This window comes from Branchiostoma floridae, chromosome 13 (genome assembly GCF_000003815.2).
Source record: "Branchiostoma floridae strain S238N-H82 chromosome 13, Bfl_VNyyK, whole genome shotgun sequence".
NCBI classification, from domain to species: Eukaryota; Metazoa; Chordata; class Leptocardii; order Amphioxiformes; family Branchiostomatidae; genus Branchiostoma; species Branchiostoma floridae.
In genome coordinates this window covers 7,348,870-7,364,991 of record NC_049991.1, presented here as the reverse complement: position 1 = coordinate 7,364,991, position 16,122 = coordinate 7,348,870, and the positions used below count along the sequence as shown (strand labels likewise).

The 16,122-nt window shown below is 38.3% G+C and overlaps 2 protein-coding genes across 2 annotated transcripts; one reads left to right on the top strand and one right to left on the bottom strand.

Moving 5' to 3' along the window:
- The first annotated feature begins 1,717 nt into the window (after positions 1 to 1,717).
- LOC118429506 (U3 small nucleolar RNA-associated protein 6 homolog) lies at positions 1,718 to 11,213 on the top strand. The gene is made up of 21 exons (XM_035840003.1): positions 1,718 to 1,915; positions 2,429 to 2,555; positions 2,975 to 3,046; positions 3,660 to 3,680; positions 3,812 to 3,859; positions 4,032 to 4,095; positions 4,456 to 4,574; positions 4,877 to 4,909; positions 5,172 to 5,219; positions 5,502 to 5,583; positions 5,991 to 6,075; positions 6,247 to 6,359; positions 6,816 to 6,887; positions 7,124 to 7,200; positions 7,449 to 7,526; positions 7,994 to 8,173; positions 8,732 to 8,809; positions 9,319 to 9,425; positions 9,936 to 10,002; positions 10,787 to 10,859; positions 11,038 to 11,213. Exons 1-21 carry the CDS (start codon positions 1,824 to 1,826, stop codon positions 11,199 to 11,201), a joined length of 1,800 nt encoding a protein of 599 aa, XP_035695896.1. The 5' UTR covers positions 1,718 to 1,823; the 3' UTR covers positions 11,202 to 11,213.
- Positions 11,214 to 11,433: 220 nt separating this feature from the next.
- LOC118429507 (myeloid differentiation primary response protein MyD88-like) lies at positions 11,434 to 16,095 on the bottom strand. Its single transcript, XM_035840004.1, has 7 exons — positions 15,484 to 16,095; positions 15,124 to 15,282; positions 14,700 to 14,798; positions 14,381 to 14,473; positions 13,613 to 13,820; positions 12,936 to 13,027; positions 11,434 to 12,406 (listed from the first exon to the last, which is right to left on the bottom strand). Exons 2-7 carry the CDS (start codon positions 15,221 to 15,223, stop codon positions 12,252 to 12,254), a joined length of 747 nt encoding a protein of 248 aa, XP_035695897.1. The 5' UTR covers positions 15,224 to 15,282; positions 15,484 to 16,095; the 3' UTR covers positions 11,434 to 12,251.
- Between the last annotated feature and the right edge of the window lie 27 nt (positions 16,096 to 16,122).

The following is a 16,122-nucleotide window of genomic DNA, read 5'->3' as shown; positions in this document are numbered from 1 at the left end:
GAAATGCCCCTCTGCGGAGGTCACAGAACTGCAGCCGGCTCACGCTAGAAAGGCAGTTGCGTAATGGAGCGCATTTATACACAAAATAGAAAACTGGCACAATCCAAACCATGCAGTCTCAGAGTCGACACCTTCCGTGACCACGTAGCACAGGTTATATCTGGCTGCCCCTCAAATAAGGCTTTTTACCTCTCCTTCAACAAGTTTATCCGTACTATTTTATGTACCCGCGTCATACACCCCGGGGTTCGCCCACTAATACTGTGTTCTGCTACCTTGAACGAACTTGACCTTGGATTTTTTTTCGTTCAGACAACAAAACTAGTAAAGATGTAAACTTCTGCCAATTAACTTTCCCCACTTTCAAGCGGTTGCTGAGATTTCGGCAACTTTATACTTTGGCACCTGCCACTAGGTAGGCCCCGTACAGGGCTTATAGAACGGGCCATTTAGTGGTCTCATTATCTGATCAAATTCACTATTCTGGCTGCTCTTTTCATTAAAACGGAGACAATCTGTGTCTGTTGTTACGTTAGGAGTGATTTAGGGTTAGATTCAAGGTTAGTTGCCGCAGAAAAGGGGGGGGGGTGCGGGTTTCGGGCCAAAGGCGCTTTCACACTAAGTCCCATAGTTAAGCATAGGGAAAGGCCCAAAGTGGCCGTTGCCATGGCAACGGCCGTCTGACGGTAGAACAAACAGGCTTATTTCAAGGGAGTCTACGCCAGGACCTGACATACCAAGCAACTTTGCCCAAATATAACGCTTTTGTCAGTTTTTGGCCAATACCCGTTGCGGTTGAAGGTAGCAGAACACAGTTTTCGGCCTATGGGGATTTCTATAGTTAAGGGCCTCAAGGTGACTAGCTTCGACGCAATGAAAAATATAGTAGGGTGCACTTTTGGAATACCAAAATCGGATATGTTTGAGTTGAAGGTACAAGCCACAATATATTAAAAAACAAAAAAATACTGTCGGCGTATCGTCTTCTCACGCCCTCTTTGAAATGCCCCTCTGCGGAGGTCACAGAACTGCAGCCGGCTCACGCTAGAAAGGCAGTTGCGTAATGGAGCGCATTTATACACAAAATAGAAAACTGGCACAATCCAAACCATGCAGTCTCAGAGTCGACACCTTCCGTGACCACGTAGCACAGGTTATATCTGGCTGCCCCTCAAATAAGGCTTTTTACCTCTCCTTCAACAAGTTTATCCGTACTATTTTATGTACCCGCGTCATACACCCCGGGGTTCGCCCACTAATACTGTGTTCTGCTACCTTGAAGCAACGAGACATTATAAGTTTCCGATTTATGCAAATTAGGTAAAGTCTATAGAGATCACGACATATTTTCTCACCTGAAGCAATATTAGAGAGTAAAGAAAAAAGTGGAAAAGTGGAAATAGCAAAGTAGGATGATAAAGTTGAAGGACGAAGAGAGATTTAGAGATTTAGAGATTTAGTGACTTGCATATATTTTTTCTTATTTGCATAAAAAGGAAACTTACACGCTCCCGTATCCAGAAATTTCTACTCTCGTGTCCAGGATAACTCTAGAGTCAAAAATCGACATCATTTCAATATCAAATATAAGAAATATTTTATGCATATTGTTAAGACTTTATTAAGAAACTTGTGACTTTAAGAACATATCTTGAAATTATTTTCTTTAAAATTTATCGGTTAGTCTTGGGAACGAGAGTGTTATATGACCCTGGGTCAGGTCACTTGGGCAGACACACACACGTGCATTTTGGAGAGTGATATTTTGTCAGAAAACTTCTACCTAGTTTTTGCCGTAACGTCGCCGGTTGAGAAGTGTTAGGATGGCGGAGTTTGTTCAGCAGAACATCGAGAAGATGCTCCCCGAGCTGGAGCAGTTAGAACGGGTCGGCGTCTTCGACAAGCACGAAATTAAGTAGGTTGAAATTTTAGGGTTGCATATGTTTGTATGGTTGGGATGGGGATGGGGATGGGGAGGGGGGCGGTGGTTTGTTTAGTGTAACTTAGGTTCCTATACAGTGTTTCCATTAATTTACCATTTGATCAGCAAGATTTCTTCAACAAGTAGAAGATGCTCATTTTGATATGGAGTTGAGAAAATGATAACAGAATTGTTTGTGAGTCTTAGCCTCTTTAATAGACACATTCACACAGAGACAGACAGACAGACACACACATCGACAGATGTGCAAGAGTTACATTAACATGTAGGTGTTGAAAAGACGTGATAGGGAAAATTATCATCGACTAGATTGAAAGGATAAACTTCAAAGATGAAAGTGAATATTATATACAATACTGCATGATATTATGTATATCACTGTGATTACCACAAGTGAACATAGATTTTGGGATTTATAATTATTGTATTTGATTGATGGCAAGCACTACTAATGATTTTTTCTCATTATGAACTCCACCAACACAGAGCCATCATCAAGAAGAGAACAGACCATGAGTACAGACTGGTGCGCAGGACCAAGAAGAAGGAAGACTTTCTCCGATACATCCAGTACGAGATCAACACACTGTCGCTTATACACCATAGACGAGAGGTAAGAACAATGCGTTACAGTTTTGAAACCTTACTACTAATACTAGTATATCTGTACACAAATGAAATAAAGCACTTACCAACAAGCTTTCGATCAGTTCTCTGATCCTTATCAAGTTGAAATGACCCAAAGCCTAAGTCGCACATCCAGACCGGAAGTGTGATGTTAGCAAAGGGTGAAAGGTGCTTGGCAGTCGGTATCACTATCAGCGCCCGTCTCGTTTGAGGGAAGGTTGGTCGGCTCTGATGTAAATGGTGAAATGATATATGCATATGACTGTAAGTCAGTGTGACCAAAGTAAATGTTTTTTTGAGAAACTTATCATCTATTAAAACTTGTTCAATAGATAGATGCAAGTGCCTTTAGTTATACACTTCACAAGGTTTTTCTTGTATCAAATCTATCTTACACTTTTTCAGAACCTGGGCTATTTCTTCAAGAAGGAAGAGATAGAATATGCCATTGTTGGAAGGATCCATTATCTATTCAAGGTGAGTTCAGCTTGATTTTATTGTTGCTTGCTAAAATTATTGCACAGCCATTAGTCACTCCATCATCATCAATGTGAACAATAGAAGATACAGGATCAAAAGGCCATAAATTTGATACCTTGTTAGATGTGTTGTTTTTGGGAATTGCACTTATATAATTGTGACTCCCTCACTCAAATCCAGGTGTATAAATGAGTACCTGACTTCGTTTGGGGAGGTAAAAGACGCTTGAAATAGAAGTGGGCTCTTCCTTCTATACCCTGCCCTAAACACAGTAGATGACGACCGCTTGTGTCTATGGCTTCAAAGGCTGTTAGACTACATGACTTGTACATTTAGTAAGCTTTTACCTGACAACAAACCTGCGTCTGCTGGGGCAGTCTTGCAAGTGGCATGCAATTCTGTCCCTGTGAGACTTAGTGCACCAGTAGATGAGAGGGTGGAGAAGGAAGTGCACAACCCTCCTTCACCTTAAAAAGTCACGTGCAGGCCAGGCAGACAGCAAATAGCTGTCTGCCTACCATTGTCTTACAAGACGAATGGATGCCAACCTAATTTTTGTAATGTTAACCATGACTTATTCTTTTACTAACTTCCACATTTTGTATTTCAGAGAGCTATCAGGAAGTGGCCAGTAAGTCATCTACTTACTTATGTTTTTTGTGTGCTTTTTTGTCATTCTAATTTCTATTCTTATTTGTACTGTTGGTGTACTTGTTTTGGTCTTAATTAAGCACCAATTTGTGTGTTTTATCCTTTTTTTAGGAAGATTTGAAGATGTGGATGTCACATATCGAGTTCTGCAAGAAATGGGTAAGTTTGACTTTTTTTTTAATTGCCATTTGTTTCTCTTCAATACATCATTTGATTTGTCCACAGATAAGTCAACCATGAAATAATTCAGTCTTACATGTCTTATGTGTATAGTTTTGACACAGTGATTATTTTGATGGAAAATATGCTGTTTTTTGTCTTTGTTGCTCAGAATAAACGTATCCAGCTGTCCAAGATGTTTGCCAGTCTGCTGTCCATGCACACCAACAAACCAGGTCAGGTGTCAATCATTTTCCGTTGGGTTGATGATCAAGTCTACAAACAGAATACTTGATTGGCTGATACAACTAACCTAATCATTTTGAAATCATGATAAAATCTGATCGGCTGATACAGTCATTTCCAAAAGTTGATAGTTGATACCCTAGTTAGCCAATCACATTGTGTGTATACTATAAGAGTCAATGATTTAATATGTTCAACTTCAGTTGCAAAAGTATTACCTAAAGTGAGAGAATCATATAGTATTTGTTTTGGGCTGAACTTGTTCATAGCAAGGTCAATGTAAGATACACAAACAAGCAAATTGAAAGGAACAAAATAAAACAACTAAACAACATGTTTCCATGTGTCAGGCCTGTGGATCATGGCAGCTAAGTGGGAACTAGAAGAGAACCAGTCAGCTGACAACGCTCGCAGTCTGCTACAGAGGGCACTCCGTACACACCCCGAGTCTAAACAGCTCTGGCTGGAGGTTAGTCATGTCTAAGGTTTGATTGTACAGTGTATTGTTTGTTTATGTTGAATGTGAGATTAGTGAAAACACCATGCACATCTTCATAAGTCTATTTGGATAGAATTAATGATTTTCTAGTACGAGTAGGTACATGACAACAGTATAGAACAAAACTTTTACTTTTTGCCTACTGTGACTCATCTCTGTATGAACTGAATGTTGCTATTCATCAGTACGCAAATGTTACAGAAACTTGATCTAGGGTAAGGGTTGACAATCATTTTAAAAATGATAACACAATTTCTTTTTCTTTCCTTCAGTATTTCCGAATGGAACTGCTTAACACAGAAAAGGTAAGCTCAGAATCTAGTCTTCAAATTAAGAAAATTAATATACTCTGTAGCTCTATACTTTTTGTAATATGTAAAGAGTACAGAATGTTGTATGTACAGTTAAACGATTCACAAGCTTGTGGTATATTTTGTTCAAATGTAACAAGAATTAGAAAAATACTTAATCAACCCATGATCAAATGGGTGTGTAGTACATCTATATAAACATGTATATCATATCTGTATCTACGAAATTATATTTTCTTTAACTTTGATGTTACAGGTCAGAATCAGATGGAACATCATCAGCAATGAATTCTCCAGGCCTGAGGTTTGTTAATTATGTTTTATATAATTTATATTATGTACCTTTTGAGTACTTAATCCCTAAGAGGGGTTGGGAAGATTTTTTTTAGGGGGAGGGAGGAATGTGTCACTCTGAAAATAGATTTATTACAGTACCACTACCACATTATAAAGATATTTATAAAGTTATTCTTTATTCAAGGTTACACAAAATGTCAGCTGTGATGAGATATTCATTTTACTTTTTTTAAGCATTGCTTTGATTTTATACTATTAAGTTAAACGTTTATATTTATTTTGTTTTCAGGGCTCAGAAGATATCCCAGATGCTTTGTTCCAAGGGAAGGCTGCCACTATAGTCTACAAGAAAGCAACTGAAGCTATAACAGGTTTATAATTAGATTTATTTGACACATTAGTACACCATGAGGTGCAGTTTGTCTTGACATCAATGTGCTTACGTTGATGTCAAGAACAGCCACAATTGCTAGATATATGATTTTAGAAATCATCATATTTATGTGTAAAGCTTGACACACATCCAAAGAAGTCAGTTTGTATCAACTATTACATTTAATGCACTGTACATTACGTACATGCATCACTATACGCTAGTAAAATGCAGTTCCTTCAAGAGATGCCAGGAGGTGTTCTTTTATCTTGTTATTACTACTTCAAGATTTTGTGTTTGAGTTTTTGATTAAAAACCAATAGGTGTGCAAATGTTTAATCACACTCACAAATGCAATGCTGTTAACCAGTGTTGTATAATCTTTTTTTACTCAATGTTTTTCAGATGACATAGAATTCCTCTTGTCCTTCATTCCTGTGTGTCAGAAGTTTGACTTCACCAAGGACCACCAAGATCTCATCTACAATGAGTAAGGAACGAGCTGCCTTCATATTACTTTTGATATCACTTTTTAAGAAATTTATCAAAACAAAGATTTTAAAGACTCTTTTCATATTAATGCTACAGTAAGACCTCAGTGCAAAGATTAAGTTATCTCTGCCTGTTTATTTGTTGTTGTTGACTCCTGTTGTTGTGACAGTTTACAGGACAGGTTTGCGGACCATGAGTTGACGTGGAGTGCTCTAGCTCAGAGAGAGATGCAGGGTGAAGACACTGCCATTGAGGAGGCACAGAAAAGGGGACTAAACCATGGTGAGATATTTTTCTGCATTGCTCAGTTGGTATGTGGACAAAATTTACTTTTAAATGTATTGCTGTGTACTTTTAGACACAACGGCCACAAAGATTTGTTTATTAATTGGTAACGCCAAACATATTTGATTTGTTGGCTCTGAACTAGAAGTAGAATGGTTTGAACTAGAGTGTTTGGTTTGAACTAGAATTCTAGCAGGCAGTCAAAACTGCCAAAAAAGACCACCCAGGCCAATAGTCTGTATTATGTGGACAGGTGGACACTGTTAAAAAGGATACTTAATTTTGTGTTCCATAGGAAAAGTTATATAAGGAACTACCGAAAAGTGGTCACTAGTAGTACAGGTTTGACTTTATCATTTAGTTCTATTACACAGATACCGTACTGTCCCATTTTGTGTCAAAAGAGAATAGAGGTCTTATATTTGATTGTATCATTTGTTATTTCTTTTCCAGAGCTTGCTGTACTGAACCTGATTGACAAGGCCTCTCAGGTGTATGACAGAGCTGTAGAAAAAGTCAACACAGGTAATTTATGATGCCAGTCATGTACTAGATTAACTATGACTGATGCATTTTTATTATAGTTATACATCATCTATAGTTATAAGTTTAATTTGCTATAATAGCATATTAACTGTGTTTTAGAAAAATATTTGAGAATATTTGGCAAAGTTACGCATTAAACAACGGCATCTGTTGTTTGACCGTATGCTTTTGGCATTTGTATGAAATTCAATGTTCCTTTTTTTCTAATCTTGCAGTGAAGATGTGGTCTCTGTACTGTGACTTCCTGATGGAGAAATTACAAGAAACAGCTTCAGAGTCATTCATGGACCAGGTTGGTACAGTTTTTAGGGTGCATACATTGACAAATATTCATTTACATTGTGAAGTTGTAGTCAGAGCATTGTGTTAATTTCTAGATCTAGTAGTCTAAGAATAGATTCACATACACATTCTATTGTTTTCTTCTCCTTTGGAAAATAACACTCTATCCAGATATACACGTACAAGTGTACTTTGTTTATAAAAAATAGCATATTAAGTTTTTTTATTTTTACAATATTTTTGTTTGTTTCCCCGTAGGTGTCCAGCAGACTGCTGAACATCTTATCATCTGCACAAGAAGAGGACAAAGTTTCTGAAGAAATGTATGGTTCATGGGTAAGTGTGACTGTACTTCTTGGATTTTACCATGATCAATATTGACCGAAAGAGGCCATATGCTTCTTGGATACATTCAATGTCAGATTCAAAAGGTTTGTAGATCTTATTCCCTATAAGCTTTTTTTCCAGTACAGTTTGGTTCTAAAACATTTTGTCTTGAACTTCAACTGGTTAAAACAGAAATGGCATTGTTAGAAATTGTCATAGATTGGATGTATATGTCACGGTAGAGATCACGATCCAGTAGAATCCTAGGGCCAACTCCGATCGGGATATCTCCTAGGAGAATCGGCGATTCTACTAGTACAAATTGCGATCAGGGTCTCTCCTAGGGCCAGCTCCGATCCAAACTTAGGAAAGTTAGAAGAGGCAACAGAAGTGTTTGCCTCATGTACAGACAAGTTTACCCAGTCCTCATTGATTGATATGTGTCAATCATGTCAACTGTTTCCTTTCATATCCAGGTTGATCTACTGGAACAGTTAGGAAAGTTAGAAGAAGCTACAGAGGTGTCGTCCTCAGCTACAGACAAGTATCCCCTGTCCCCAGACCTGTGGGTACAGAGACTCAAGCTGCTGGCAGCCGGAGGGGCCAACCAGATCAACCCTGTGTTCCAGAAGGCCATTGCCAAGGTCAAGAACAAGGTGAGTCACTTAGACAGAAGTATGACCAAAGAGGCTATATGGCTCTACCAGGAGTTAACTAAATGTTTTAATTTTTTCTTTGGTCTGCTAATTCTTAGGAAAGTCTGTAACAAGGTCTTCACATCTTTTAAAGGAATCGTTTAAACTTTTAGAAAATATTATAATCATACCCTGAAGTTCATTACCCATGAAAAATGGACGTTTTGTGTATGGTGCATCTGTGTGCATGTTTGTGTTTCAGGATATTTGTGGTCAGCATATTACTTTAGAACCTCTGGGTGGATTGTAATGATTTTTGGCGGGTTAATTTTAGGCCCCTTGGTGTTCATGTATGTCCTTGTTACTGTGCATTATTTTGTATATTTTGTCTTGGGCATGGTGATGATGTTTCAGTTCTATTGTACTTTTCACTGAAAAGTGCTGCCTATAGCATATTACTATTACATGTACAAGCCCATTTATATACTAATGACTAAGATGTTTTTATTAACTAATTGAAGATCTTATATTTGTTTGAACATTTTCTTAGCAGCTGCTGTACCACCTTTTCTTTTGCAGGACTCCCTTCCCCTCTGGACGTTCAGGATAGAGTGGGCCATCAGTAACAGGGAGGAACATGCAGAGGAGCTGTTTCAGGTAATCATTCATCATTCATCCGGGCGTGCTGGTTGCATGGATGGATTTTGTATCTGTATCTAAATAGTCAGTATAACCGCCCTTCGGCGTAACACACCAGTTTAGCAGGCACGCGAACAACCCGTCGCACCTAACTTTTGCACATCTATCTGCAAGCGTTCTTTAAAGCTATCCAGAGAAGATGCCCCTACTGTGCTTGGTGGTAACAAATTCCACTCTACGATAGTTCTGGGAAAATAGGGGGCATGGGACATGACTCTCTTAATCAATCATAATCATAAGAAACTTTTTTACAATGAAAAAACAGCTGCAAAAGTTCTTTAATTGAAATTCCGACATTATATTGCAAATCACAGTCCTTTTTGTTTTTCCCTCATTGATGATTTCATCTGGTTAAGAAAATGTCTTTACAAATTAATGGAAATGTTCACTCAGGGGATTTTTACATGCCTTAACTATAGAGAAATGTTGATGCATATTGTAATGTTTATTTATTTATTGCACCATAGAAAGCCATCCTGAGTGTGAAGAAGTGGTCCACCCCCATACAAGAGTGGTACGTCCAGTGGGCTGTGGTCAGTGGGGGCATCAAGAAGACAAGGGCTGTGTACAAATGGTATGTTAAGTTGTTTTTCATTTCATGTATTTCATTTATTCTTATTATTTATGTATGACTCCAGGAAGATTAGTGTCATGATAGTGTACACTAATGGAGATCGTAATAAAACAAACAAACAAACAAATGGTTTGTTACTGTTTCCAGCTCAATTGAAAACTCTCTGCCTACTATCATATCAGTTTCATATTAAGATTTAGTTACTCCTTGTTGTTTGTTCTACAACAGATAACTGTTTAGGAAATGTCATGAATGATTTTCAGTAATAGTAACTAGTTTTGAGTAATAGGCACTATATAATGCAATGTAATCCAAACATACTTTTTCTCATCTTGCTTGACTGTAAACTATGAGTTTTAGTTTAGGACAGGTATAGATATTTTTCCAAAGAAACCTTTTTAATTTCTACATTTAGGAACTGTAAACATACAGCTAGTGAGAAGTGTGTTTTACAGCAAAGTTGATTTGTCTTTTTTGTGTGTAAAATTTAATGTATTGTGTATTCAACAGGCTGAGAGAGACCAAGTTTGTACCCCTTCCAGTCTTCAGGAAGTACATTGAGTTGGAAAGTGGGCAGGTAAGAGTATGGCTGATGCCAATGTCAGCCTGCTGACTTTCAGCAAACCTTCTCCAGGCCATAGTTGAGAGTATTGTGAACAAGGCCATCTGTAGTTGGTCAGTGAGGTTGCCTATTAGTGTTTAAAAGTCATCTGCACCAGCTAACTTTCGACAAATCAAAGTCATGTTCTGCTTCTGCAATCGGAGGAGTCAGAACTACTCCCAACCCAGTGCCAACCTTGGTTGGGGAGTTGTCGTGTGCACAGTTGTGGAAAGGTCCTGAATGTGTGACAGTGACTTGTAAACCACTGCTTATTTACTGGTTTATCGTGAATAGCTAAATGCATTCATGAAAAGTTAATCTACAACTAGAAAGGTAATATTTGCAAGCAAATACAGAATGTTACCTTTACATGTTGTAGTCTAACACTGGCAACTGTTTTGTTCATTCTTATTTGAACACATTTCTAAATGTAGTGACCCGAGCCCCTCTAGATCTGACATTTGCTACATTATGTAACCGAACACCACGTGGTGCCTGCTACTTTACCGGTTACCATGGTGACAGCCATCTGGTCCAGGTCGTTATTTGCACGGAAAAGAAGAAGAAACAAAGCAAAAACAGACATGTTCCCTTCTGTGAAGGTAACATAATTGTGCAACTTTTAGAACAGCTTTGAGAATATACATGAATATCAATATTGTTTCAAGAAATGTGGGTGTAAAATGTTTTGTTTAAAGTCAAAACGTTTGGTCCATGTAGAAAGCAAAAAGCATTAATTTTCTTCTGTTCTTCTTTCCAGCTGAAGCCAAAGATGAAACTGATCAGGAACTGTTATGAGGATGCACTGAGGGAGTATGGGGAGGCTGAGCCTGGTAAGCTTTGACTGTGTACTTGTCTATAAGCAGTTTTGCTCTTGGTAGACAATCTGCAGCAGAGGGCCTTCTTTATTCACTGGTAACTGCATAATAGCACCACCTAGCAGTTCATCCATCCACTGCAGGTGATAATATGCCCTAATGGTAGTTTTGAATCTTTCTAATTGAATTTCAGACCTGTGGCTGGACCTGATCCAGCTGGAGAGGACCCACCCTGATGGGAGACCTGAGAACGCAGGCCAGCTGTACTGGAGAGCTGTCAAATCACTCAGCGGGGAACACAACCAGTACTTTGTTAGTAGATATGCACTGGTGCAAACTGGACACTTAGAAAAATAGGGAAACAAAAAATGACATAGGAAAAAATAAATGTACTCGATTATGAAGATGCTGAAAGATAAAAATGAGTACTCACATTATATGTTCTCTGATTAAAACAATATACTGTATTGTCAAACAATATACATTGACACATTTTATTTTTAATTGATGGACACATCACAGATTTTGTTAAGTTTAAGGTTTTGTGCTTTGTTGATTGAGTTACCTGATTCTTTAACAGATTCTGAAGCTTTACACCATTATAGTAAAGTGAACAATGATATATATACAGTGTACATGTATGTTGGATAGGATTGCCAATTTGACAGAATTTCCAATTCCATGCTATGGTAAGGATCACAGTCTCTTGTGAAGGACATCACAATTAAGATGAAAGAATTTGTCAGTTTGGTCTCGGAGTTACATTTGTATGACTACTGAGTTTCATTTTCCAGTCCATTCAAAGTGACATACATGTACATTGAAGTTAAAAAGTTCTTTTTTAAGATCTTAAAGTCTACAGACTGACTCAGATCAGGATCACAACTGGCAGTTCTGTGCACAGCAATACGGCCAGATGGAAGACCTTAGAACATCACACTATATACATGTATTAGATGAACATTCTGAATGAATGTCATATACTTTAAACCATAGCGACATGTTAAGGCATGACATACATTGTATTTGTTCAAACCAAAAAGTGTAATGCTCCATCTGCTGATGTTAAACATACAATATGAAGGAAACAATTATCAACATCGGTTTTCTGTTTCATATTTTGTGGAGTAGGCTAATCTATATACCTTTCGTTTGTGTCACATACATGAACCATCATGTTGCTGATGAATTAGAGGTTAGGAACAGGTTTTGGATTGTCTTCATATATACATCCTGCAACTCACAACCCTTGTAAGACGGGGAACAACAGACACTAAACCGGAGAGAGTGAGTGTGACACATGTATATACTTGTACAAAAATCAAGGCACCCTTCAAATGATTTAAGAATAGTCAACTGTGAGCACACTAGTGGTACATTAATGTTTAAACCAGATGGAATGTTTGTCTACTGGTTGGAGATGGCTTTTGCTAGTTTAACCCAGAACCAATCTTTCCTGACTCTCTCCTCTTTGGCATAGTCGAGGATGGTCATGGACTTCAACCATGAGGGAAGGTCCGTTGGCTTGTACATAACTGTTATCACTTTCTGCCGTCTTGCTTCTGAAATGGAGATGATAGAAAGCATGTTCAGAATCTGGGTAGAAAAGCATGTGGACCACAAAGAAGGTGTAGACACTAAGACACTAGTGCATTACATGTAAAACATGCTATCAAAATCTCTTTGAAAAAATTGATTATGCAAAACACATTGCCTGTACACCATTCGTACAAATAAAACAGATATGTCCCTGGTGCTGTACACCATTCACACACGAACATGTCTGTCCTTAGTGCTGAACACCATCCACAAACAGTAGGCAAACATTTTCTTAGTGATGACAATTTTTTTAGTGTTGAAAGCCATCCACATACGTACCTGTCCCTGGTACTGAATATCATCCACACAAAAACATGTCACAAGTGCTTAACTATCCACACGAATGTAACTATCCCAAAATGCTGAATGCCATTATATTAGCACCCAGGCACATATATCAATTTAAATTTTTTATCTAAGAAGTGTTGTTTTTGATAATACTAAATCTATACATTTATTAGTTTCATATGTACAAGGGTACATGTAGCATACCTGGGGGTAAAGTTGCAGCATATTCCATTTCAAACGTACACTTCCGACTTATCAGGGCCTCTGGTGTGAGCACAAGGACCACGTGCCTGGATCTGTCATGAAAGTGAAAACAAATTATAAAAGCATCCACGCCACATCCATCAACAAATCAAGAACCTGATTACTAAATAGTTCTGATCATAGTGAATGTAGGGCATGTTTTTTCACTCCTGATAGACTCCCTTTGACAGGGTGACCCCTAGCCTCAATAGTGCATGTATTCGTTCTGATTGATGTTCGGATGAAAGACATATTCTCTTGATGTAACAGTGGATGAGGACTCGCGTTGGCAGGCAGTAAACCATTGAAGTTGGTAAAGTTAGCATATGCATTAGTCAGATGATCAAGGACAAGTCTACCTCTTACTCAAAGAATGAAATGCGTTCATTAACAACACGTTATGAAGATAACGTTACATTTTATTCCGCACTTTAACCAAATGTATATCAAAGGACATATGTAACATGTACATTTGACTCCTTTTCTAAATTCACAGGACTTCATGGTGAATTAAATATTTTATTTATACTATTTTAAAGGTTTGGTTGGACATTTGTAATTTGAAAGTTGCCTCTGTGTTATACCTGAATTACAGTTCAGATACGAGGAGAGGTAGTGGATTGTGAAAGACAACTTACCTCGCAATGCCTTCTCGTACGGTGTCGTAGATTGGCATGGCCGGTAGAGCGTCTCGTTCAGCGTACCACAGCCTGAGGCCTTTTTTACCAGTGCCAAACGGTGGGTTCTCCAGCTTTTCCTCCATTTGCATTACAAAATCTCTGTCCTCTGTGCAGTAGCAAATGTAGGCATCAAATGCATATGACGCCTCAGCTGTCAAAAGGGGTTCTGAATTGAAAAACAATTTTGGGTCACAACAGATTACATCGTATTATTCTCAACCAGGAAATATCTACACGTCATTTCATCAACAGGCTTTTTTCATAACCTGCATCATCAACTACATATACAGCAAATATTAACAAGACCTCCTGGGTATTAATCATCAAAATGTAAGGCCAAAACTACAAGTTTATCATATCTATAGGTCTATTTACTATTCGGGAGCCTCAAACTAAGGATAACACCTGTATTGATTGCAGCCTTTTGTATCTTTTTCACAAAGTTTATTTAGCTCAGAACCCCACTGAGAAAGCCAAACTTCTCAACTTACAGGAGCTTCGCAAACTACACGCACTATGAATTATGAAATGCGACGATGATTTTGTACATGAAACTGTAATAAAATCGAAAGAAGTCCACGATGTGAAACGTAACTGGCTCCACTCCGGTTTCAGACTTGCGGTCCCTAAAATATGTCATTCATAAAATTAATTGTGTGGCCGAGTGTTACTCTGCATGTTTATTATATAAAACTGAAAGATGGTTATGGTGTTGGGGGCACTTACCACTTCGAGCCTGTGGAGCTTTGAAAGCGGTAGGCATAGAAGTCGGCGACGGGAATTCCTCACTTCCTTCGAACGTGCTGCCGGCGCCTTTTGCTGCAAGAAATTTGATAACTAATTTGATAACTAACTTCGTCAATATCACGTATATATTATTGTTACTTATGAATTATGACAGTAATCTGTGTTTGCTATATTCAACCATTTGACTATAGTTTACTGTTCGTTCCAGTACTGAAGAATAAGTTCAAGATATGCGACGAATTTCATACTTGCATGCGTTCACCAGAGACAAAGATTTGAGGGTTGCTTTCATTTGTACCTTTGGTAGTCGTCGTATGCATCTTTACGTAGGTAATGGCGTCGAGAATGTCCTCTTTGCTGGATTTGCTGTTCACATCGCGTAGTTGTTCTTCGCACTCTGGCAATTAATGGCGAGAAAAGGTAAGTTACTTCGTCTACGCACATTTTTAGTAGAAAATGATGATAAAGATTGACAAGGATTTGTTTGGGAAAGATTTGTGTGTTTTCACCTGATCATGCCCGCATTTCCTTTGCAAATGAAATATATTCCTTTTCAAAATCTTCCATTGACGAAACTATAGATGGAGACTTAAAGATTGAAGCTGCTAAATTACTTCATATGTGGGATGCTCTATTATTCAGGCGAAATTGATTTGCATCAGTAGATATTTATAGCAGATCGATTGTATTGATATAAAATAATGATAACGCAACCTTCTCACCATCGAATGAAGGCCTGTCTTCTGGATTTTGGCTCCAACATTTTTGCATCAAATGGCTGACGTTGCCCACGTACGGTAGATCTACTGGGACCATCGTCATGTCAGGGCGCAGTCCCTTCTTCTCAGTGGCCCAAACAGCAAACGGGAGATGCGTTGTGTCTGCAATGGAAATAAAGTTAAAGTATGCCATTTAATTGTTATCAAGATGCCATAGCTTCATTTGTAACGATAGTTGGAAGTTAAACCGTGAACCAACTGTTTTAAACGTCGTACTACAAATATTCAGTTCGCTGGTAAATTCTACTTGGAAAGCAAAATGGCAAGAAATTGTCAAATGATAAAGTTACTCCGATGTTTTACATTCGTCATATGGCCTCCTTCTTGTTGCAATCTCCCACAGCAGCACACCATAGCTGAATGCAACACATACAAAATTTGGAATAAAAAGTTACTCAATGCTCTGTTTCAAAACAGATAAATAAGGAGCAAACACTATGTTCGTCAGACCATCATCATTCTTACATTCTAGCCTCTCTGTATAAACTGGAAAAGCTCATCACCTCCTTGAAAATAGCGGTATGTGCGTGTGCGTGTGTGTGCGTGCTCCAGAGTCCACATTTCAAGCGATTGCAATGATATTTGGTAAGTGTTGCTGACCGACGGTCAGGTTTACGTTTAGTCCTCATGGTGGCCGACCTTGATACTGCACAGGACTTTCTATTTTTGTACCTTTGGCTGTGGACATGCTGTGGTCTATATTGGCAGACAGCTTTAGATGTAAGAGAGAAGTGATGTGGGTTTGGTTTTGACCCCTGTAAAATGTACCTAACATCACAATCGGATTTAAGAGTTCCAGATCAACTCTTAAATTCGATTGTGATGTTAGGTGCATTTTACAGGCCCTGGGGTTAAGACTAATTTTTAACCTAAGGAGTAACCGAAAGTAAGCCTTATATCAAAATTGAATGTTGTTATTTTCGTTAGAAATAGGCTAAAGCA

Excerpts from the sequence above, each read along its gene's own strand:
- LOC118429506 (XM_035840003.1), top strand. The coding sequence starts at position 1,824 with ATGGCGGAGTTTGTTCAGCAGAACATCGAGAAGATGCTCCCCGAGCTG. Across the intron at positions 4,910-5,171 it reads AACTGCTTAACACAGAAAAG|GTCAGAATCAGATGGAACAT; the intron begins GTAAGCTCAGAA and ends TTGATGTTACAG. Across the intron at positions 9,426-9,935 it reads ACAAGGGCTGTGTACAAATG|GCTGAGAGAGACCAAGTTTG; the intron begins GTATGTTAAGTT and ends TGTATTCAACAG.
- LOC118429507 (XM_035840004.1), bottom strand. The coding sequence starts at position 15,223 with ATGACGATGGTCCCAGTAGATCTACCGTACGTGGGCAACGTCAGCCAT. Across the intron at positions 14,799-15,123 it reads AGACAGGCCTTCATTCGATG|AGTGCGAAGAACAACTACGC; the intron begins GTGAGAAGGTTG and ends ATTAATTGCCAG. Across the intron at positions 13,821-14,380 it reads AGCTCCACAGGCTCGAAGTG|AACCCCTTTTGACAGCTGAG; the intron begins GTAAGTGCCCCC and ends TTTTCAATTCAG.